Genomic DNA, 22,668 nt, shown 5'->3' with positions numbered 1-22,668 from the left:
TGCAAATGTAAGGATTTCACTTCTCTAGCACGTCTTCTTCAGGATGTGCTGCATTTTCAAGTGGTTGGTCTGCTAGCCCTGAGATAAAGGAGGCTGGTTTCCTAAATTTTCAAATCCCGTAAGTACACAAAAGCTTTCTACTGATCCTCTACATGATGTGAGAAATGTCCTTAATAATGCAAAGCTGGGTTCTCAACAGCAAGGTCTCTAAACCATCCCCATCCCCCATCAGCTGCTGTCCTCAGTCATGCACACATGCAAGAGGAAGCACTCAGATCTTCAGGTGTACAGATTATTCTTGCTCTAGAGGTTTTACCAATTCTAATTTTAGAAGTCTCCAACTTACAAAAAATGCATTCTTATACACAATTTTCACATAGCCTCTTACTCCTTAGACATTTATAGGTTTGTCTCTGCAACCTGAATTTTCCTCCAATTCAAATGCACTCTCCATTTATATCAACGTGTTACAGATTAAGAACTTCCTCTTCCAATGTTATGATTCAGACAATAACACGTTCCTTGAAAACAGAGTGCATTAAGTTGAGGTCTAGAAATACTTGAAAACTCTTTAGTCTCCAACCTATCACCCCCAGATTTTAGTCTCTCTTCTAAATTACTCCTAAAAATGACACAAGACACTCACAACTACTGTAGTTCTGAACAATCACTATCATCTGCAATTACCAAAAGTAAATTTTTCAGGAATATTTCTAGTTAAATAAACATTATTTGCATAGTGCAATTGAATTCTCTGCAATCAAAAGTCACTACACAGCTTTATCTGCAGCAGCCTGATAAAACCTGGATTTGGGAATTTTCCCATTATGTACACACTTAACAGAGAAGTAAAGATAAAGAGCACTTGGTGATATTCAGTAGCAGAGCCAACAGCAACAGCAATGGACTCCCAAAAACCTTTGTGTACAAATGTATTTGAAAATATTTTTGAGAATACTGTTTTCCACACATTTATCTTAAAACAGTAAATATTTATACATTCATCTCAAACTGTTCTTTCTATACATTAATCTCACTTGTGCTGCCATGGTCAGCTCTGAAATCTAAAGGGAAATGTCCAAGACACTGGCAGTACTGCAGCACCTTAGGCAGAACAAAGACAACCACTGTAGCACTTGTTTTTTTACTTCATGTACATTAAGCTGAAGAAGCTTCTATGCCTTTCCAATTGGGCATGGAACTTTGTATTACAAAATTTAAACTTCAAATTTTGAAATAGTTCAAAATACACATTTTTAGATATAAAAAGGCAGTATAAAGAAATTCCCTATTTGCTGATAACCTAAAGCAGTACAGAACAAAAATCAGAGCTTCAAAGACTAACTGGAAGTACAGCTGGAATTAACTCCAACAGAGACTTGCTCATGTTAAGTAAAAGGTTTCACTAACACTGAAAATGGTCCAAAATGTTTGAGATTATTTCAAAGACAGTATAAAATAGCACAGCATTCTAGTACTTTTATTAAGAGAGCACATCACTGTTTGACTTCCAAAACAGTATTCAAAAAGGGAGAACAGCACAAATTACTTCCTACACCTATATAAAACTTTTAAATCCCTCACTTGAAACTAAACTTAATTCCTGAACTGACAGAACTATGGATAAACTTCTGCTAACCAGCAGTGTTCAGTGGGCTGTTCAGCTTAAGTGTAGCTCTAAAATCAAGTCAAGATTTATAGCCATACAGGTCATTGTCTCCGTGTACTCACTGAAATATGAAAAATAAGAAACAATTAAAATACTTACAGGTTGAAATATCTTTAGTTTTTTCTTGCCACTTGGATTTGCAGCTTTCTCAATCCTACCCTTGATTCCTTGGTCCTCAACTGATTTTTGTTCAATTGTTCCTATGCTTGTGAACTCTGTGCCATCCGCATTTCCTTGCTCCATTTTAGCTTCCTGCTGGTCTAGTTCTGAAACAGGCTCATCCTGTCCCTGGAGAATGGTGCAGTTTGGACAGATATAGTCCTCACCATTCCTCTCCAACAATCGCCCTCGAGCCTCAGAAATACCCACGCAGTCACCATGAAACCATTCCTCACATCTATCACAACAAATCATAAACCTGAAAAAAAAACCCACCAAGGAACAGTAAAACACTGTGAAATGAAAAGACAACATTCAATTAATATTTTAAGCAACACAACTTTAGCACCCCAATAAAGCACCAGTGCACGGTTCTGCCTCACTGCTTATTTCGGTATTTGTTTATCCTCTTTTAAGCATTTGTTCTATAAACTCCCTGCTAAAATTCAGTATACCCAAAAGCTCATCCAAAAAGTTACCACTAGCATTTAGCTTAATTTTTAATCACAGAAAAATTCCAAGGCCTTGCACTGTGTCTGCAGCTGAGCCCTTTGCCTACCTGTTGTTATGAGGCTGACGACAAATACAGTACAGGGCATTTGGGTCGTAGATCTCAGACTCGGGTTTGCTTTTGGGCTGTTCTTCAGGTTCCTCATCTGAGGCCCCCTTTGCACCAGGGGCAGGCTTCTCCTCTTTCTGAGCCTCAAGATCTTCAGTGTCCTCAGACACAACCACCTGACTTGCAATTTCAATGCTGTCTGCAGTCTCAGGCTCCTGTTTGACAGGCAGCTCAGAGTCACTCTGTTTTTCAGGTGTGACATCACCTGTTTTGGCAGGATCTTTTTCTGAATTCCTTTTCCTCAGGTGGTTCTGCACATCCCTCAACACCAGCTGAGGTTTCTGTTCAACACGTTTCTTTCTTAGCCGATTCTGCAGTTCCTTTAGTGTTAACCCATCACTGTCACTATCAGAAGTAGCATCTTCCTCTTCCTCCTCCTCCTCTTCTTCTTCCTCTTCCTCTTTTGTGGGTCTGCTTTTAGGGCTTTTTTGCTCCTTACAACTCCTGGTGCAAATCCTCCGAGTGACAGGTTTTGTATCTGGAGTGCTCTCAACACTGTCTTCAGAAGCAGTTTCAGCATCAGTGGCTGGCCCAGAGGCTGCTTCACTGGAGTCCTCCAGGGTGGTGGGAACACTCCTCCTCCCCCTGCGCCTCACCGTGGTCAGGAACTCTTCCACCCTCTCTGTGCGCTTCGGCTGCCGCCCGCTCCTCCTGAGGTTTATGCCTTGCTGCTGCTGAGGCTGCTGCTCACTGGAGTCCACGTCAGCATCTCCTGCACCCTCTCTCTTGGCAATCGTGGTCCTCCGAAACCCCCAGGTTTTCCTGAACTCTTTACTTGTTGGTTTGACAGACTTTTGTTCCTCCTCATTGCTTTGCTCACCTTTGTCATCCAACACTGATGCTAAAAACAAGGGAAGAGTTAATAAAGTGGTGGTGATGAATGATGTGCTTTCTTATAACCCTTCTTCAATCTGTTATTTTCACTACGACATCTATGTATCTCTACTTCATATGATGAGCCTCAAAACAGATAAAATATTTTCTTGTGAATGTAGTGCAACAGCAGTAGCAATTAAATACATCACTGATCACTGTGACAACATAATCCAGCTGTTCCTGTTACAAACTCTTGAGTTATTTAAAATAATTTACACACATACATACATGACAGACAAATAAGCACATTTTTAATTGCAAAGGAAGAACTCTTACCAGGAGAACTGTTTTCCATGTTGTCAGTATTAGGTTCAGACTCTAATGGCACTGTGTTTCCAGCTTGTTCCATAGCACAGGCAACACTGTTCCCACTCTGAAATGCTGAACAGAAACAAAATGTCCAAAACTCTCACTCAAAAATATTCATAGCCCAAGTAATAAGTAAATATTCTGATTTCAGTATTAATTGTAACAAGCACTTAGATTTCAAGCCACAAATGTTCCTTCAAAGTACTAAGTTAAACATGTAGGTCTGGATACTGTACTGACATTTTATTGAGAAGCATTAGGATTTCTGATACCTTCTGGTTATTTCTCAAAAAAAAACAACCAAACAAAAAACTCCATGGTATGAATCTACCCCCTGGGGCTTGTCTGGGCAAAAACTCTACAGCAGTTCTACTCACTTCTGTGTGGAATGAAATGCAAGAAAGGCTGGTCCTTGACATGGTTATTTACAAAAATGTTTACAGCCTACGTCATCTACCAGAATGACCCAAGAAGAAAACTGATTCAGCAAAGAACCTCCAACTGTCACAGACTCAGCTACAAAAAAAATTAAAATCTGTGCTGACAAGCAGATCTGTTTTCTCAAAAGTCTTTCCCAGTTATTTGAGAGGGCAGAAGCAAATGACAGAAATAAATGGAGGATCTGTATTTTGATAACGTCAGGAATTACCTGGTTTGAACAAGTATTAAAGTTGATATATTTCCAATGATCTGCATGCCCTGGAACTGCTCCTAAGGGCACAGACACTGCGCTGCAGCCACTGCAGTGACACTGCTCCCAGGGAACTGGAACGTGCAGTGGTAACTGCACCTCAAAGAACAGGCTAAACAAAGTTATTTGAAAACAAAGGACACACCCCAACTCTCCCCAAGGATGTTTCTGGATATGGTATCCCTGGCTGAGGAATTGCGAAGGTACACCAAAAGGGAACATAAGCAGAATTCCCAGATAACAGCACTGAAGAATCAGATGTTTTTAACAGCTGTACATAACACAGCTACAAGTTTTCAGAGACATCCTTCAGCAAGCTTTTCCCAGTTTTCCAGTGTTCCTGGGAAAAAATGCCTCCTTATTTCATATACTGCATCACTTCCATCACTGTTCTGTCTTAACACAATCCCTCCTCTGCTTTCAGTGTTACATTGAACACTGCTGGAACAGAAATGTTATGGGGCAATGCTATGGAAACAAAAATCTATGCAGATATGCTGAAAAAAATTAACACTTCAGATGTAACTGTGAATACTATAAATGTCCCTGGAAAAGCAGCAGACGTCAGAACATTAATTTAAATAGCAACTGATTACTTTTAACATTACAGACAGAATAAAAAGTGAAATTTAAGCCTGCAGTACACAGGCAAAGAGCTCAAACTGCCTCAACCCAGTATGAAATTCCTTTAAGTTCCCCCATAAAAAAAAAAAAAAAAAATTTTCAACTATCTTTTTAAACAGCACTAAAATTATATTTGTACCAAAAATGTCACAATATAATTAAGGGAGCAACTCAAAACATTTAAAGCTTACATCTTTGTTTACTCTGGCACATGAAGAAACGTTCAAACCTAAAAGCAGAAGTCACCCAAATTCTGAGGCAGAAATTTCAGCTAAAATAGAAATAACTAAGAAGGCTCTCCAATGTCCTCAGTACCTGACACAGCATCAGAGGCTCGAATGGTTCCTCCGTGAAGGGCTGAGCCAGAGGAGGGCAGCAGAGGATCAGAATCATTCAGCATCCTCCAGCCAGCACATGCTGAATTTCCTGACTCACAAGTGCCACACTGAATCTCTGAGTTGTCAGCAGGTCCAAATGCTATCAATCCTCTTTTTCCTGCTGGCTCCTGGAAGACACAAAAGGACAAAATAAGGCATCGATATATTTATTAACATATCTTACTGTTGTTAACTAAATTTGGAATTGTTTTGCTTCTATTACATTATAAAGCGAATTCCATTATTTTGCCTTCTTGGCAGTTTTGCACTTTCAGAAATACACTGCAACTGGAAAAAAAAAAGTCAAAATTAAGCAATACCACCTCCCCAGTTACCAACAGCCGAGACCTTTGAAAGAAATACAAAATATTATTGCACCCTCATTAATTCATTTAGATTCAATTAAGATTTCCAGAACAGCAACAAAACTGTAATGAAGAATTTAGTCTATGTGCAGCATTGAAAAGCATTCTGGGAGTGGAATTTACTAAGTGCAGGCTGTCAATGAAAATACAGACACGCTTTTCAACTCCATCAGCACTGCCCAGCTTACAACAGGGCAGATTTACTGATTTATACAATATTTCAATCCAGGAGACACTGCAGCTTTCAGTGCCTGAGTCTGATCATCAGCAGGCAATGCCTGCACTAACCCAAAGCAGCCTACCAGACTTCAAGAGCACTGGAAAAGAATTTGGGAAGCAAAGGAGGACCAGCTGGACAGGATGAACTGGACTATGACATCAATTAGTGAAGACAAAAGAACGAAACTGAACACAGACCCTGTGAGTCAGCACCCTGCAATGAAAGGTGCAGGGGAACTGCCACAGCAGGTGTGGGACACAACTAAAATAATAATAGTTCTCTGAAAGGAATAAAAATTGGTTATTAATACTTCAGGTGAGGAGACATACAAATTTTAAAATAGGTTAGATAATCCCTCAGACATGCTAATATATAGTCCAACTTTGGTTTTTAAACAATGCCTTTTTTTATTTTTACAAATCTCTGAAGCCCCAGCTCCTAAAGCATCTGAGCTCTTCAAAAACCACTTCTGACTTCCTAAGCAATAATAACCTCCAGGTGGTTCTCCAATGTCACTGTCCCAAAAAATAAGGAATGGGGAAAAGACAAAACCTCCCCAAATGCAATTTTCATCAGTGGATCATTTTATTTCATGAATTACAAATGTCAAGATTTGCATGACTGCAACAGAGCAGAATTAGTACAAAAAATACCAGTTGTACTAACTGGAGTACAGAGCTGGACTCACATCAGCATTTCTTTTTGCCCCTGTGCCTTTTCTATAGGGGATTATGTACATTCTTTGCCTCAGCCAACCACTTCAAGAACAGGAGGAAAAATTAAACAGCAAAAAAGAAGAGAACACACTCATTATAAAGACCCTGGTGCTGTATCTCATGGCTCTGAATACCTGCTCTAATAGGTATTTTGCTCCACTGCCTGAATCAGGGATTGTGTCCAGGGACTGTCACTGAGTTTAAAGTGCCTCCTTCCATGGTGTAGTTCTGTAAGAACCTTTCAATCTCCCTGTTCAGAATCGCCAACTGATCACACATCATGCAATTTTTAAGTGATATGCCTAAAGGGAGAGGACAGTCAGCTAATCACTTCATTTAACTCTGTATTAAACTATGAAACAAACTCAGCCTGTAGCACACACAGAAAGTACCTCCTGTTTGGGCATTTACCCTGAAGAAGGAACTGTGTGCAGGGCTGTGTTCACAGTGCTGCAGCTGGGCATTCAAGGCCCTGTGCGCAACTTGCTCTTCAAATGATGTTTGAGTCACCAAGTATCACAATTCCACAACATTCCAAACCCAGAACCAGCACCATCTCTTAGGAGACACAGCTGGTTGAACACAAAGTGCATTTTCCAGGGTCGCTCACTGCCCACCCAGGGCCCCTCAGCTGCACAGGGTCCAGCTCTGATTTAACAGAGAACAGCAGTAACACCTGTGATACCTGAAAACAACAAAGATTCTATGCCAGAATCATTCTTTTTGCTGTAGTAGATATTATCTAATTGTTATTACCTGTATTATCACCATAACCTATGGGAAAAAGATTTATAGAACTCCAATTTTAAAATAATTCCAAATTTGAGAGATATAAATATACAGTGCACTTAAACCCTGAAGTTACAGATCCCATATGTTTGCTGTAAAATGCCTGGTTGCTTCTCATTATTGTTTAGTATCTCCACTTTTTCCTTTCCCATGTGGTTCAAAATATTTTTCATGAAAAAGAGGAAGTTTCACACTTACTTTACATGCGCCTGCTCTTGCAGAATTGCTTATTAATACAGACTAAACTTAGGTGCCTAAAATAAGCTGAAAAATCAAGTATTATCAAAATAAAAGGATAAAGCCTTAACTCACAACTATACTTTGCACTTCTAAGCAAATGTTCTGCAAACTGCCTGCAAAAATATTTACTACAACATATGGCAGCTTTGGAATCTTCAAATACCTCTTCCTCTTCCAGATTCAGTGGGACTTTTTGTTCATTTTGTTCTGTTTGTTCTTAAGTTCAGTGTTCAGCTGCAGCTGAGATACTGACAGAAATGTCAACAGAAGCAGAAAACTGGCAATCTCGTTTTAAACGAACTGAACATCCAGGATTTTACTTATTTCTCCTAACATAGTATATTAATCACATTTCTGAAATTGGAAGTTCCAGCTGGAAACTAAAAATTATTGTATTTCCCCTAGTAGACAATTCCCATGAGCATCATCCTGTCTTTCCATGTTAGGTAACTATATCTAACATTATGCAGAATATTAGAAGGGATATTTTGTTCCTCTGAAAAAACAGAGGCAAAAAACCTCCATAAATTATGGGCAAGCTAACATTAACAAACATATTCAAAAGGCCAAGTTCCTGCTGAGGTTCACAGCTTCTGTGAGAAGCAGTCTCCAGTGGGAAAATGTCTAAGGTTTTCAGACCAACTATAAACGAATTCAGAAATACAAATCAGGAGTCGCTGCAGTAGCATGAGCATTCCAGTGAAACAGAACAGTCACTTAACTGGAAGTGGAGCATAAAGCTGACGCACAGTATCTCAAGAAAGTCCAGTCAAGGAAATATTTAGTCTTTTCTTCTCCCATCAGTTTTCAGATAAAATGTTTCAAATTGTCCAAAATAAATGAGGCACTTGATTTCATTCTGGACTTAAATTCCAGAAGCAATAGAAGCACAGAGGTATTATAACCCAGAAAAATCACAGAGCTGTCACAAGCTTTTAATTTCAATTTGGTCAATTATTCTCAAGTAGTAACAACCCCAAAATCACAGGGTTGCTACACTGCAAGAGCAGAGAGCCCAGCACTCACATTCAGTAGCCCTGTGGATTCTCCAACTACTGCAAACCCTTCTGATTTTCAATAGACAGACTGAAGACACTCCAGAGCAGACTCATCAGCCAAATTAATCAGAGACTGAAAAGAGAGTCCCAAATTTCAAATCCTGCTACTGCAACACCTCACAACAGACACTAAGAATATAATTTCCAACACACCTTCACTAATCAAACAACATCCCCTTGTAATCTCCTTTTCACATTCAGACAAAACCTCACCGGAAGCATTCTCTTATCTACTGCCTTCCATTGTGAGCCAGCACGAAGCAATCCCAGGTGAAAAAGGAGAGATTATCTCTGCCAGTTACACAGAGCTGAGACATTCATGGCAGGATGGGCTGGAGACACCTGGAGCTGCTGCTGCTGACTTCATTAAACCCTTTTCAGGATGCCAAAGATAACATCTTTGAGGTGATAGAGCAATTTGTTCAAGAACATCAATATTTGCCCTTTTTTTGTGTTTTTCTAGATTAAGAACGATTCAATAAATTATGACAAATATTCATTCAGATAGGAATTTCCACTTTTATTTTTTTTTCATTTCCCTGAGGAGGAAATAAAGGCTCAATGGGTCCTCTGACTGCATAACGGTTTTGTCTTTACTGGAACTGATTTTAACTGCATTAAGAATTCCATGCTTCAGGTAACTGGGAAGACTTCAGTCTAAAAATTATCTTGAAAGGAAGCCTAGTAATAAAACCTCTAACATGAACTAAACCCATCCCACAAAAAAGTCACTTCTTGTTTATCTGAGGACTTGTGTACAAAAAAGTCTGTCAATAGTCAGGATAAATTCTTCAGCTTTAGCTTACTGGGGATTTTTTTCAGTTTGAGGAATATGCATGAAAGACCAGTGATCTTTATTATCTCATTCTCACATCTAGATAGCAAAATATGCTGCATTTTATTCCCTGATCTTGGATGTCAGCACACTTCAACACTCAGCCAATTGCTGTAATCTGCACCAAAGCTGGCGTCTCATTAGGGATTACACCAGCCCCTTGCACGAATACTTTAGTCCAAATGATTAATACCTGACACCTGCTCATTCTTATCTGCTACTGAATTCTACACGAACGGCTGTGATTTTGAAAGATCACACACATACTCACCCCTACACAAACACCCATGGAAAGAAGATTCGCTCCTGTTTAAGACTTGTGATAGACAATATTTACATCTTTTAGATTTTTCAAGTCTTCATACTGAAACTCGTTACAGTTTTAGATACATTAAGGAAATACAATGACCATGCCCCAAGGACAGGATGGAAATCTCAAAAATTACAATGGCCAGTGTAAGGTTCTGAACATGAGAGTTGGTGAGAAGACACTCTTTGCATCTGCAAAGAAATTCAAAGCAAGATTTTGCACCAGCTAGGTTTTCAAAGCAGGTATCATTCATTAGTGACCAATTCCATGTCCTTGTCCTAACAGAAATCCAGTCTGTCCCAGTATGTAAGATACTAGTTAGGGTTAGAAAGACTTGTACATGGTTTTTAGAGTATTTTTCTACAGGTTGCTTCAAAATTTGCTTCATATGCAAAGTACTTGGCTGAAACAATGATATCCCAGTCAGGTTTCTTAAATATCAAAGAAACTGCAGGATTTTACAAACAGGGCAGAAAACATCCTTTCCAGGGTGCTATAACAGTGATTTCAGTCCCAACTTCCACTGTCTTCTCATTTTAATCCCTGTGAAAGAGTTACTGGGCTTGGCCTATGCTAACCTCCTTTAAGTGTTAAAAATTCCTAATCAGCAAATATAAGCATATGAGCAAAACCAAAACAGTGTGAGAACTCATATAAGGATTTCATTTCTGATGCAAATAAATGCTGGCATGGCTCAGTTGATGCACTCCTACTCAGAAGATTGATCCCATTGAAAATTATTCAGCATCCTTTTCTGGCAAAGATGACAGGTGGAAAACCTGCACTTTCTGCTAAGCAGCAGCACAACTAATCCCTCACATCAACAAGCACTACAAAAGCAGCCCTATGGATGCCAGGAGGGCATCCATACTTTGTACAGGAACAAGCAGTTCCAGTGAGAACAGGGACAAAAGTGCAATTCAGTGACCCCCAAGAACAGCAGAACAGGTTCTGCCCTGGCCCTGGAGATGCTCCCTCCACCTGCTCAGCCATGAAAGATGCAAGGACTGATACTCTTATCAGCATGGAAAGCAACAGAAAGTCAGATTCCACAGCACAGGCAGTCTTTTATTTTCATGTAAAACATATCCACTGCTTCCTAATTTAAGCATCTTATGAAGGGAAACTTCTTCCAAACAGTTGCGAGATGGACCTTGTGACAAAGAGAGGCAATGAGAACTGAAGAATGAGAGGTGACAGTCCTAAAGCATAAGTCTGGACATTGTGACACACAAAAACTCTGGCCCTAACTCCTCCCCTGTCCTCCAAATAAGTTACTATATCACTGCTTGCCTGCTATAGCCAAGCTGCAGCTCAGGGTCAAAAGTCCAGACATTTCTGGTAAACACAAGAATTTTATGCCAGAAGTTTACATTTGAAACATCATGTTAAAAATCAAGTTTGCATAAAATCACAGCATTTCAATGCTTATAGTTAGACCTAAAAGAAGAAAACCAAAGAGAAATAATACTACAAAACCTGTAACACTTACCTCTAAGTGCTTTGCTGCCTATCATTAAACATACTAAATTAATTCCAAGATTACAAACAAAGCCATCCCCACCTCTACCTACAATACTTACAACTTAAAAGTGGCAGTTCATTTCTTCCTATTCTGGAGTCAATGTATTATTTCCATTTTAAAAATTTAACAAGCTTTTACGTTTGCAAGATGCAGACTGAGCAGTAACACAGCCATGCTCCTCAGGAACAACCCAGCCTAATTTAAGAAACCTGTGCTCTTCTTAAACACCACCGGAAGCAGTAATTATTCTAGGCCAGGAAGAACAGTTCTTTACAGCAAAATTAAGACAAAATATCACCAAAATCTAGTTTTAAGGGAGCTTTTAGTATCAGGACAGTATTTCAATCTCTGATGCACAGAGCACAGCAAGGTAATAATTTGTCAGGGATGGCACCACGGACACCTACAGTCCAGTCTCACACCACACCTCAGTCTCCTCAGACCTGCTGCTTGTGCCCTCACCTCCCCATCTCCCATCACAGACAGGCTCTACTCCTTGTAAAGCCTCATTTTTCAGTGTGCTGGGGAGTATCCCATTGAGTTTCTGCCAAAAGCAATGGAAAAGAACTGGTTTGGGAGATCAGGCTGTCCCAAGACAGAAATGGTTGAAGCAGAGGATGAAGAATTTGCACCCTTTGAAGGTGGTGGAAAGAAAGGGTGTTTATGGTCCCAACACTACAGGAGGGCAAAGCTCCCTGAGGACACCTGAGCACACCAATGCAGTGAGATGACCAGAGAGAGCAGGTTAGCAAAAAATGAATCTAGAGGTTTCTACACATCTGTTGAGATCCCATTCCTCAATCTCCCTCAAGAAACCTTTCAAGTCACTGTAGGACCCTGAGGTGCAATGACGTGGTGCCATGAATTACTCAGCAGTGCCCATCTGCACCCCTCTCTGCAGCTGGGACACCAGGACGTTTCAGTGGAGCTTTGTGGACTGCAGCCTTTTTATGTTTGGTGCTGAAAAATTCTTTCAAATATTCATGGCATGAACACTTATCCTGCCTTGGTACAGGAAAGCCTATAAAGTGCACATTCACATGACACCACATACCAACACACAGCGCTGATGACAATCAACTAATGAGATTTAAAATGTAAACAAACATTAACTACTTTTTTGAAATTTTCAACGATGCAGAAACAAGTTTTCAATCACCTTCTGGATTCTTTCATCATGAAAAAATGAGACTTAATGCATTTATAAATTTCACAGGACCAATACTTTTCAAAAGCAGAAAATAATGAAGAGTTTAACTTTAAAATAAACTTTAGAGCAAACCAATTTAACAACTTACTTTTTAAAGTACAAGGAAATTGATTAATTCCAAGAAGAAATAGCTTCCCTTAAAAACAAGATCACTCATTTGGTCTCTGTACTTGCAATAATAAAGACATTAACCTTTCCAAATTAACATGTTTTTAGTCACACATTATAAACCCTCTCTGCTGTGTCAAACTAAAACACCTTCAGGCTTCCATGATTTCTGTCAGGCTGCTCACTTACCTTACACAAGCCTCACAGAAGGGCCAGTGCCTCCCAGGATGGAAACCTGCACATTTGCAGGGAGTGTGGGACCTCCTGGAAGTGAGGAATTTCACGTGTGTGCAGAGCAGATTATCAGATTAGCAGCACACAGAGAGCAGAGACAAGGAGGGACTCCACAGCACAACAGAACTGCACCAAGCAAAAACACAGAGCAGCTCCCTGGTTTATGCCAAGCAAAACACATACACAGAGGTTTATTTTGATGTCTTTCAGGTTAAAACCCTCTTACTTCAGATTGCAGCACACAGGACCCGAGCAGTCAAGAGAAAAAGGGATGGACTGCTGGGTAGGTCATGCACAGAATGAGAATGGCACCAGGCATTACAGGCAAAAAGAGCTTCTTTGAGCCAGACTGAATTAACAGTTAAATTCAGCTGAATAGCAATTTCTCATAGAAATACTCAAGGTACTTCAGCAGCAGGCCCATCAGATACCTGGCAAACACGAAGATTTAATTTAATAACAGATCCTATCTGTACTACAGGTGTTGCCTGTCACAACTGCACAAGTCAGGAACGTTAAGGGCTACAACCCCTAATCAACAGAGCTGTGCTGGCACAAGTGCCTCACACTGCTGTAACCTGAGCTGCAAAACTGCACTTTTACCAGTCTGTGCTGTTTGCAGGGTGGGACATGTGAGCACCACCCTGTGTGTGCAGTGGGCTCAGTGCAGCTGCACATGGAACCTCAGCTCCATCACAGGCCCCTGCAAGCAGGGAAGCAGGAAAAAGATTTGGAAAGCTCCATCAAATTCCTTGGGAGAAGTTGTTAAGTTGGCAAATGTAGGTAGGTGTGTAGGCAGGAGAGGCTTTGCCAGCTCAGGTCTGTGTCAGAAGCTGGGGACAGAACTGTGACAACAGCACTGACAAACTCCAGTAATCCCCAACACAAGGCACTTGCACTGTGCACATCCTGCAAGCTGTAAGCCCATAACTGTGTTTGGGAAACAAAATTCATATTGACTGTAGTGGTTTTGGCATTTATAAAAACATTAATTTAAAGAGAGAAGTAAAGTATTACATACACGTCATTTTTATCTTCTAGTCAGAGCTCCATGGGTAGCCTAGGCAGATACTGACTTAGTAACAGACTGACATTTGGCATTTCACTACTCCTACGACACCTTCTGAAGCCTTTACTCACATTCTTCTGAGTAAGATACTCACCCTAACAATGAAAATTTAGCCCCCAAAAAACTGAGGTTTTGAGTCAGGTGTATTTCTGCTTTCAAGGTCTGAACAGGATGAGCAAAGATCAGGTAACAAACAGATTTTGCCTATTAAGGAAAGTTGTGAGCAGAATCAAAGCAGTGGAGAGAGCTCTACTGTTTTGGGGTTTTTTCCCTTTAATACAGATTAAGAAGCAATAAACACAGTTTTACGTGGTCAAATGCTTAGATTAAAAGCCCAAGCACGATCATCTCTTAACTAGAAACCTTCTAAAGGCTCCAGCAAAAGCCAATTTTACAAGTCATGGTTGAAAGTTCAGTCAACAGAAGTATCAATTACAAACACTGCCAGGGTTATCGCCCAATACACAGGATCTTTAGCACTCCTTTTCCATCATCCTAAATTCAAGTATTTCGCAAATACATACTATATATTTGCCTAATGTTCAATTTCTGCAACTGAACCTGATCTCTTTAGCAACTGTCCAGGAAACATTGCTTAGGGAAAGCAATTCTCACCCTCTGGCATTTCTCCACCGGGGCACCAGGGAAATTAGCTCTTTATCAGGGCCATTAGGAACATTCAGTTGTAAATCCAACAGCTAAATCAGAGAATATTAAAGTTTAACTTTTCACAATCCCAAAGCTTGTTTATCTTTAAATAATCTATAATTTCTGATCCTACCAGTACAGCTGTTGAAGAAAACAAAATCATGTGGTTATGCAACTTCTTCCCTTATTTTGTCTGTAAAAAGTGAGTTAAAATATAACCTCTGAAACTCGCTATCATTTTTGTTCTTATTCCACCAAAACAGCTTCATTAAATAAGAACAGAAATTAACTTCTTCCAAATTTGGTGAAACACTAATCACAGCATGCTGATTATGTTATTAAGGATACAGTAAACACAGTTGATGTTCCAGTTTTGATTAGAACTTACTGGGAAAAAACACATAATGCTCATTTAATATGTGTGTCTGAGCGGCCTAACTGGAAACTTAAGCTTTTTAACCTCGAAGTCTATCAGTGCTCTTGAGACCACCATCAATAACACCAGTCAAATATCTGTTTATTTCAGAAGCTGCCTTAGATAAAAACTTCCCAGCAGTGAATCCTCCAAGCATTAAGTGGGAGCTAAGAACTCAGGCCTGACTGCACACACCATCAGGAACCAGCTCTTGCATAAGCTGGGAAACCTTACTCGTATTAAAATCCTCTCCTCGTATCTCTTACCACTGCTCTACTACTTGTGGCACAAGAGACACACGGCAGAAAGTGCGCCAGAGAATAAAACTGGTGCAGAGACACCATTTGTGTCAACTAAAGCCATCTAATGTCACTCTCGTCCAGCCCAGACGCTGCTCCTACTTCCCTCAACTACGTTTTATAACTCTCAGTCCAACCCCTTTAATCCTTGCTCTTCCTGTTCTCACTAATCCCTCCAGCTTAAAGTTTCAGGCTGTACAGAATTAAAATCCCACAGTCGTTAAGTTATAACTATAAAGACAATTACTATCTTCAACCAGAAACAAATAACGTGATCAACTGGCAGAAAAATCTTAGTAGTAAAGCTGGATTAAGCAGAAAAAACACTGGCTTCTAAGAGTCCACTAGTCACTGAAAAAATATTTATTCAATTTTATCTACTAACCTAGATTAAATTCTATTTGCATTGCTTTGGGGAGTTTTGGGGTTTTGGTGCTATTTGCTCTTTTAATTCAAAACCTATCTTTCAGTTATATGAAAACACCCTCTGAATCATATGTGGATAGATATTAGTTTATATTATTATATTTCAACAGTTTTTAAAATTGCAGGTATTTTTGCACTGTACATATATTTGCAAGACAGCAAAACCTTCATTTGCATACTAACAGAAAATACCTCTTAGAGAAACAACAGAAAAACTTTGTAAAAAATTATTTAAATACTGGTCTTGAAAACACAAATTATTTGATTTTCTCATCACTGGAGTCAAGCAGTCTCAATGGAGGCTGAAGGCCAACATGAGCCCTTAGTTTTTCACCCCAGTGCATTAAAAAATGTTTATGTGTGACATGTTTCTGGAACTGTCAAGGGAAAAAAAATTAAGGCCTTACTGATGGCTATTTTAAGCTTACTTCTATATTTATTCCTATAGAAAGTTCTAAATGTCAGGGAAGGATAACAAGCGGCTGGCACACATAAAAGTGGAGCACAACCCAGAATATCTACTACAATTAACATGGTACACTTGGACAGTAACTACACATCGTTTTTCACGGACCTGCAATTAAATTGCTTAAACAGCTAACAAATTTTGTTTGTAGAAGCAGCACCAAGATTGTTAAAACTAAAATAATTTTAATTACCCCTTAAAACTGAGGAAAATACACAAAAAGTGGAAAAAGTTATCATAAAATGAGGCAAAATATAGTTTAATATTACTTGCCAAAGAATTTAGTTAATCAAGACAGTGATTACTTGGTATTCGAAAGCGCTATTTCTGAAAAAATGTGAACTCTATTATCCAGGGAAAACCAACCAACCAAAAAAATCCAGTGAATTCAGGAATGCAATATACATTCTTCTGGGCGAAATAAAAGGAATCAACTTTTTTTTTTTCTCCCTGAAGTTCCTGAAATGAAAACCCATGAAAGCCCACGCAAGAAAAAGAGCACGTTACAGTTTCAAATTATTGGAGATAAAAACTGCAGGGCGAGCATAATACACATTCATTTTATAACACATTGTGAGACTGTAACATCCTTTCCAAGTTAAAAAGGACAAGCTAAGATAGCAAGATTTTCATAACCACAGCTAAAACATAAGCTGTTGCTTGGAGGTATAAACTATTTAACTGTATTAAACACAATTTGGTCACCACCAAATAATGGTTTTTGCAAGCGAAACAAACTGCTCCAAATTATCACCACCTCCAAGAGACAGCATTTAAGTAAATTAGTACCATTTAAGTACATTAGTGCCAAGGACAGGGAATTGGCAAGGAATTTATTAAATATTTTAAACCGATCAACAGTTCACTGTCTAAATATTCGGTTTTTTCTCCCTACAAAATAGTCAGCAGAACATGATTAAGTTCAACTCCTCGTGTTTAACTCACCAACTAGGAGATCCCCTCCTTTGCCCAGAGAAAACCAACACCTCTCCAAGGCAGGGAAGTTTCAGTCCCACCCGCCGCAGCCCCGCAACGATTTCGGTCGGGCTCGGTTGGGTTTCTGGGTCCCCACGGGCGCTGCCCCGCCCAGCCACCCCCGGCGCGGGCCCGGGGCCGCCGGTGCAGTCGGTGGTGCCGTCACGAAGCAGCTTCCCGGCGTCAGCTTGGCCATGACGGCGACGGGCTCCGAGCACACCCGGCCTCTGCTCGCCTCTCCTTCCCCCCAAGATGGAGGAGCCGCCTTCAGCCCGCTCCGCCCGGGGAGCGGCCTTTCCGCTCCAGCCCCGCCGCGGCGTGAGCCAAAGGCTTCCTCCGGAGCCCCGCACGGAGCCGCCGCCTCCTCCGGACCGGGCCGGACCGTGCCGTGCCCGAGCCGCGTTTCTCCCCGGGGAACCCCCCCCACACCCGAGCCACTCCGGCCGCCCGCCCGCCTCCATTTTATAGCGAGCCCAAAGGCGGCCGGGCCGCCTTTCCCGCGACCTCCCTGCCGCAACGGCGGCCCCGCTCCCCCTCTCCTCCCGCCCCGGTGCTCCCCCACCCGCCTCCCGCACTCACCGCGAGCAGAGAAGGGGAGCTCTCGCCGCGGCCGCCAAAGGTCTCAGCCGCGCCGCGCCGCCATTTCCTCCTCGCTCCGCGGCAAGCGCTGGGCGGGGTGGCCCCGCCCCCGCCACCATCGACACCGAGATGGCGGCGGCAGGGCCAGAGCGCCGCCCTTGGCGCGCGCCTCCCGGAGGACCCGGCGGGCGCTGGGCGGGAGAGCGGCGGCCCCGCCCCGCGGCGCCATGGCGGCCGCTCCCCTCCTCACGCGGGGCCCTCAGCGCCATGGCCGCTCCTCCTCACATCCTCACACGGCGCGGCGCCTGTGCCCCTTCTGCTCTCGCTCCCCGCGCCCCTCCGGGCTCCCTCAGGCCCGCTCCCGTTTCTCCGCTCCCAAACCCGGGCTGATCCCGGGAACGGCAGCTTTAGCCATGGTTCCTCAGGGTGGACGGGCAGCGGAGGAACACGGCAGAGGAGCCAGGCTGCTGCTGCACCTGCTCACAGCAGCTGTGCTCCCCACCTGTGCGCATTCCACTGGGACCTGGCTGGTTTTTCTGTTCTACTCACACTGTTTGGCAAATAGCTGCTGTAATGCTTCCTCTGACTCCCAAGTTCAGAGTGCTGATCTCTGAATCTGCCCATCCACAGGAAACATCCTTGGTCAATGATTAAGCTACTAAAAAACCACTGCAGGATCCAAGCTGCTACACACAACTACGGAAAAATAACTTCCATTTACATATGGAATTCCTTCTGTTGCTTTTTGGGACGTTGGCACCCAGAAACATCCACTCCTGACAGACACTGAGGGATCCCAAGGGGTATAAAACACCCCCATCACCATACAGAGACTCCTGACCTGGGCACCTGAAGAGCCTTTAGACAGCAGGAGGTGTGAGGTTTGGCTCTTTGGTTACCCTGATCCTGCACATTTTTTCCTCATGGATTGATAACGCAGGTTTCAGGTGGATTCCAGATAGATACAGTGTTTACTGAGATTAAGGAATGAAAACATGGGGGGAAAAAAACACCTACCTAGGAATAATTCTACAGAATTACAGGATTCTGTCAAGTAATTTGATTACATCTTTTAGGAGTCTATTCATTACGCTTCTGGTGGCAACAGCTCAGGATAATGTTGGAAAACTTGCTATAAGCATAGTCAGCCTCTTTCTCCAGCTGTAAAACTGGGCAGTTTTAATACTTCACCCAGGAACACCAAGAGGTAAAAAAACACAATCGATTCCTGTGCAAAAGTACAAAACACCACAATTACGGACAAGCAGGAATTCAGATTTTGTTCTGCAGCTACAGAGCTGCAATAAATGAAATCACATGGAGGGGAAATACCTTAGGGTTTGGTAGATCAAGCTGCACTGTGATTTATGCTCTGGGAAAAGCTAGTACCATGCTTTTAATGGATAAATTTAGCTTCTAGGGAGTGCTCAAACCCAGGAGTTACACACCAACAGAGAGGGAACGTGCAAAAGAAGGAACTGCACAGCAGCGGTGAACAGGAGATGCCTGCCACAAGGAATCCTGCAGTGACACAGGGATTAAATTCCTCTTACACACATTTAGTAAGAGGCTTACACCACTCTACTGTAGTAGTGATGCAATCTGCACCCCCAGTGAGCACCACCCGAGCACACTACACTTCCAACCACAAAACCTCTACACCTTTGTGTTAAAGCCAATCAGAGGATCCACCTTTGCTGACTAAACATGTGTCACCTTCATCATCAGCACCTCAGTTCTTTCCTTATTGTCTTCCTAATTCTTTTCCTTTGACAGCCTAATTTCTTTTAATTTGGGAAATTTACTCCTGGGTTACTGGTCTGAATCTACATCGTACTGGCAGCAAAGCAGGAGGAGCTTTTTTTGATTACAATGTGAATTTTGTTTCACTTTTGGCCTTCTCTCCTGTAATATGCCGGTAATTAGTGACTTGTTTGAAATGAAAACTCTGCTGGGAAATCTTAGAAGGGATTAATAGCCATCAATCACCTTCTACAACAGTCTAATAAGCACTTTAGCTGTCTCTCCTCCTTAGACACCAAGGAAGCTTATGCTGAGATACCTACAAATCCCTCAGCACTAACTCTCCTTAAAATTTTTTCCACTTCCTTCCAAAAGTGGGTGGGTTAGTGCACTAACTTTCCTCTGCAGCTGACACATCTTATTTATGCCTTCCCTAATTAATGCTGGGGTTTTTTTTTTAACTTTGGCTTTCTAAAATTGGCCTCAGTTATATTTGTTGTGTCTCACACAAGGGTTGTTAGGTGTGACCCATAAAACTCTGTGACATGACATCACTGTTGTGTGGCACAATGTCCCCAGATCTGGGATGTCACTTCTCACCCACCTTCTCCTTAGCCACCGTTTGAAGATGCACAACTCTTAAACATAAACACAACACTTATTTTATGTTCATTCCTTCCCTCAATTCTCCATCACTGATTTCTCTGAGTGAGCCAATTGCAGCAGCCAGCAAAAACTGCAAATGAGAGCCCATGGAAAGAGCATGGATGAAAGCAAAGGGGCAGGTCCTTTCCCCTCCTCAGTCTCTGGTGATTTGCTTGTATTTAACAGATAATTAATACATTTAAGTCAGAAGAGACTAATTTATGTTGGCTGTGCTCCAACTTTACCTTTTTTCTTTCAGTGGAAAAAGACCTCTGTCCTCAGAGCTCTGCACATCACAAAATAGGCACGTCAGGTGCCAAGGTAAGGCTTCTTCAGGACTCCTGATTCTCCAAGGCTCCTGATACTTATTTTCCAAAAAGACTAGATAAACATAGAGAAATACTTTAATGAGGGTTAATCATGTTCACATAAATAAATAACCCCATTCTTTACCAGCTGACACAAACTTTCAGAATTTTCCCCCTATCCAATTCTAGGCAAATTCCTTCCCTTCAATACAAGCATTTTTGTGAGTTCTCCTGGAATTAGTGACTTGGTTTGGCATTCACTCCACGTGGCTCCAAATATTAGTCATCAAAACACCTCTTTGAAATTAGGATTTAACAAATTCTAATTCATGTTTAAAATCTATAAACTGCACTTACAGTTATTATAGGTTTCTTTTAATCTCAGTTTTGTCATCTCGCCCCCCAAAAATTCAACTTCCCATGTTATTACTGCTTCATCACAGTAAGATTCTTGTAGAACTCTGGCATATGGAAGATGTATTTTGGGATAATTTCCCAAGAGCAAAGTAGTTGTGCATTTTAATACAACTTGAAAGTCACAGGAGTATCCTGGAAGGTTTTCCCTGAGCAATAAAGGAAAGGGCTTTTTCCAACTTTTGGGAGAATTATAAAGGTTTTAACAGAAGTCAGTGTTTGGTGCTAGGAAAAGAGAGAATGATGTAGGAAATCTTTTCCCCTGCATTGTTGCACAGCTTTGGATCTTTCTAGAGTATAAAATATGTATCATTTATTACTCAAGATACTGCTCAGTTCCCCAAACATGCAGAATTTTCATTGCACTCAGAACATCAGTAGGGGGGAAAAAAAGGGCATGGATCAAGATTTCCATCCCTGGTGGTGTTCCAGGCCAGGCTGGACTGGGCTTGGAGCAACCTTGTCCAGTGGAAGGTGTCTCTGCCCTCTATCAGTTTAAAGCTATTCCTTTTCCTACCACTGTGGTTCCTGATGAAATTTGGCTGGCCATGATATTCTGCATGGAATCAGGACTTAAGATTTTGTTCTTTGTGCGTCTCTTCCAACTCAGGATATTCTATTATCCTGATTATTTATTACATCGTAGGTATTCTCTCTTTCAGTGTAAGCACAGCTGTAATTGTGATTGTAATTAAATGTTAATTTTGGAGCCTGGGCTTTATTGCAGTTACAAAATCAGGAGTGAAAAGTGTACAGCTTCCACATTCCCCATCCGTGTGAGTGAAATTACATTTTCCTGACGTGTATCGTTTGCAGCATTTCACACAGACAAGTGTACATTTTAAGCCTGTTCTCCCTTTAAGTGTACAAATCGAGGATTTGTTGCAAAATGTGAAATATGCAAAATTTTCTGAAGGTTCTTTTTAAGTTTTGGGGAAGTTAATAAAGCTTGGTAAGAAGGATGTACCAATGATAGTGGACACAAAGAATGCAGAAATCATGGGCCACAAGGCCATCTGACAGAACTTCAAGATAAGGAACACACTAATAAAGCCAACTCAGCAATTGTTCTGAAATCAGCTCCAACTGGGTTAAAGGTAATTAGGGCAGGGGCAGATCGTGACCACTGATGGATCCAAAACACAAGACTGAGCATGCGGATTAAGCAACTTGTAGCCAACGAACATTAAATCATTTGCTAAAATGTATAAATAGTAAGAAATGTTGATAGTTGGTGTGTTGGCTGTGTGGATTTGCCACCCAGCACCGGTTTCTGCGCAGAACTGTAAATAAATCAAATACCTCGACTCTGTGTGTGGATTGGCTTCTTGTTCACCAGCTGCAAGAACCTATTTTGGCAACATCGTGTTCCTGCTTTATCTGCAGTGACCCACAAACCCCGGCGCGGGTTCATCAACGCCTGAGCAGCCGCTGCGCGTTTGGACACAGACCATCAATGACAGCTCCCAGCGCAGCCGAGCACACACGGGGAAGCTGCCGGGGCGGCACAGCGGTACCGCAGGCCGTGCCCAGCCCGTTTCCCTGGCAGATGCCGGGGCCGCAGCTCCACGGCCGCTCCCTACAACCGCTGCTCGCACCGACCCCGCCGTGACCGCGCACGAGCCGCCGCCGCCGCCTCACACGGCGGTTCCTGCGCCCCTCGCGCCGGGCACGGCCCGGATCAGCCTCTGCCTCGGCTGCTCGCAGCGGGGCCGGCGCCCAGTGCCGTGAGGGGAGCGCGGAGCGG

At 41.9% G+C, this 22,668-nt stretch overlaps 1 protein-coding gene across 3 annotated transcripts in view; it reads right to left on the bottom strand.

The window, feature by feature from the left end:
• DIDO1 (death inducer-obliterator 1) overlaps positions 1-17,942 on the bottom strand; it is a 48,274-nt gene extending 30,332 nt beyond the window's left edge. For 2 of the 3 annotated variants that reach the window (XM_041478524.1, XM_041478526.1), the window contains exons 1-5: positions 17,812-17,942; positions 5,263-5,452; positions 3,600-3,704; positions 2,388-3,288; positions 1,769-2,087 (exon numbers count right to left, since the gene is read on the bottom strand). In XM_041478524.1, the coding sequence (XP_041334458.1) occupies positions 1,769-2,087; positions 2,388-3,288; positions 3,600-3,704; positions 5,263-5,347 (1,410 nt within the window). In that variant the 5' untranslated portion in view covers positions 5,348-5,452; positions 17,812-17,942. Of the gene's footprint in view, positions 1-1,768; positions 2,088-2,387; positions 3,289-3,599; positions 3,705-5,262; positions 5,453-17,202; positions 17,748-17,811 lie in introns of those variants that run through there. The other variant, XM_041478525.1, reaches the window with a different exon arrangement.
• Between the last annotated feature and the right edge of the window lie 4,726 nt (positions 17,943-22,668).

The sequence above is a fragment of the Pyrgilauda ruficollis genome, unplaced genomic scaffold (genome assembly GCF_017590135.1).
Source record: "Pyrgilauda ruficollis isolate IOZ18807 unplaced genomic scaffold, ASM1759013v1 scaffold45, whole genome shotgun sequence".
NCBI lineage: Eukaryota > Metazoa > Chordata > Aves > Passeriformes > Passeridae > Pyrgilauda > Pyrgilauda ruficollis.
The sequence above is the reverse complement of the archived record's forward strand: the minus strand, read 5'-3'. Positions and strand labels throughout refer to the sequence as shown.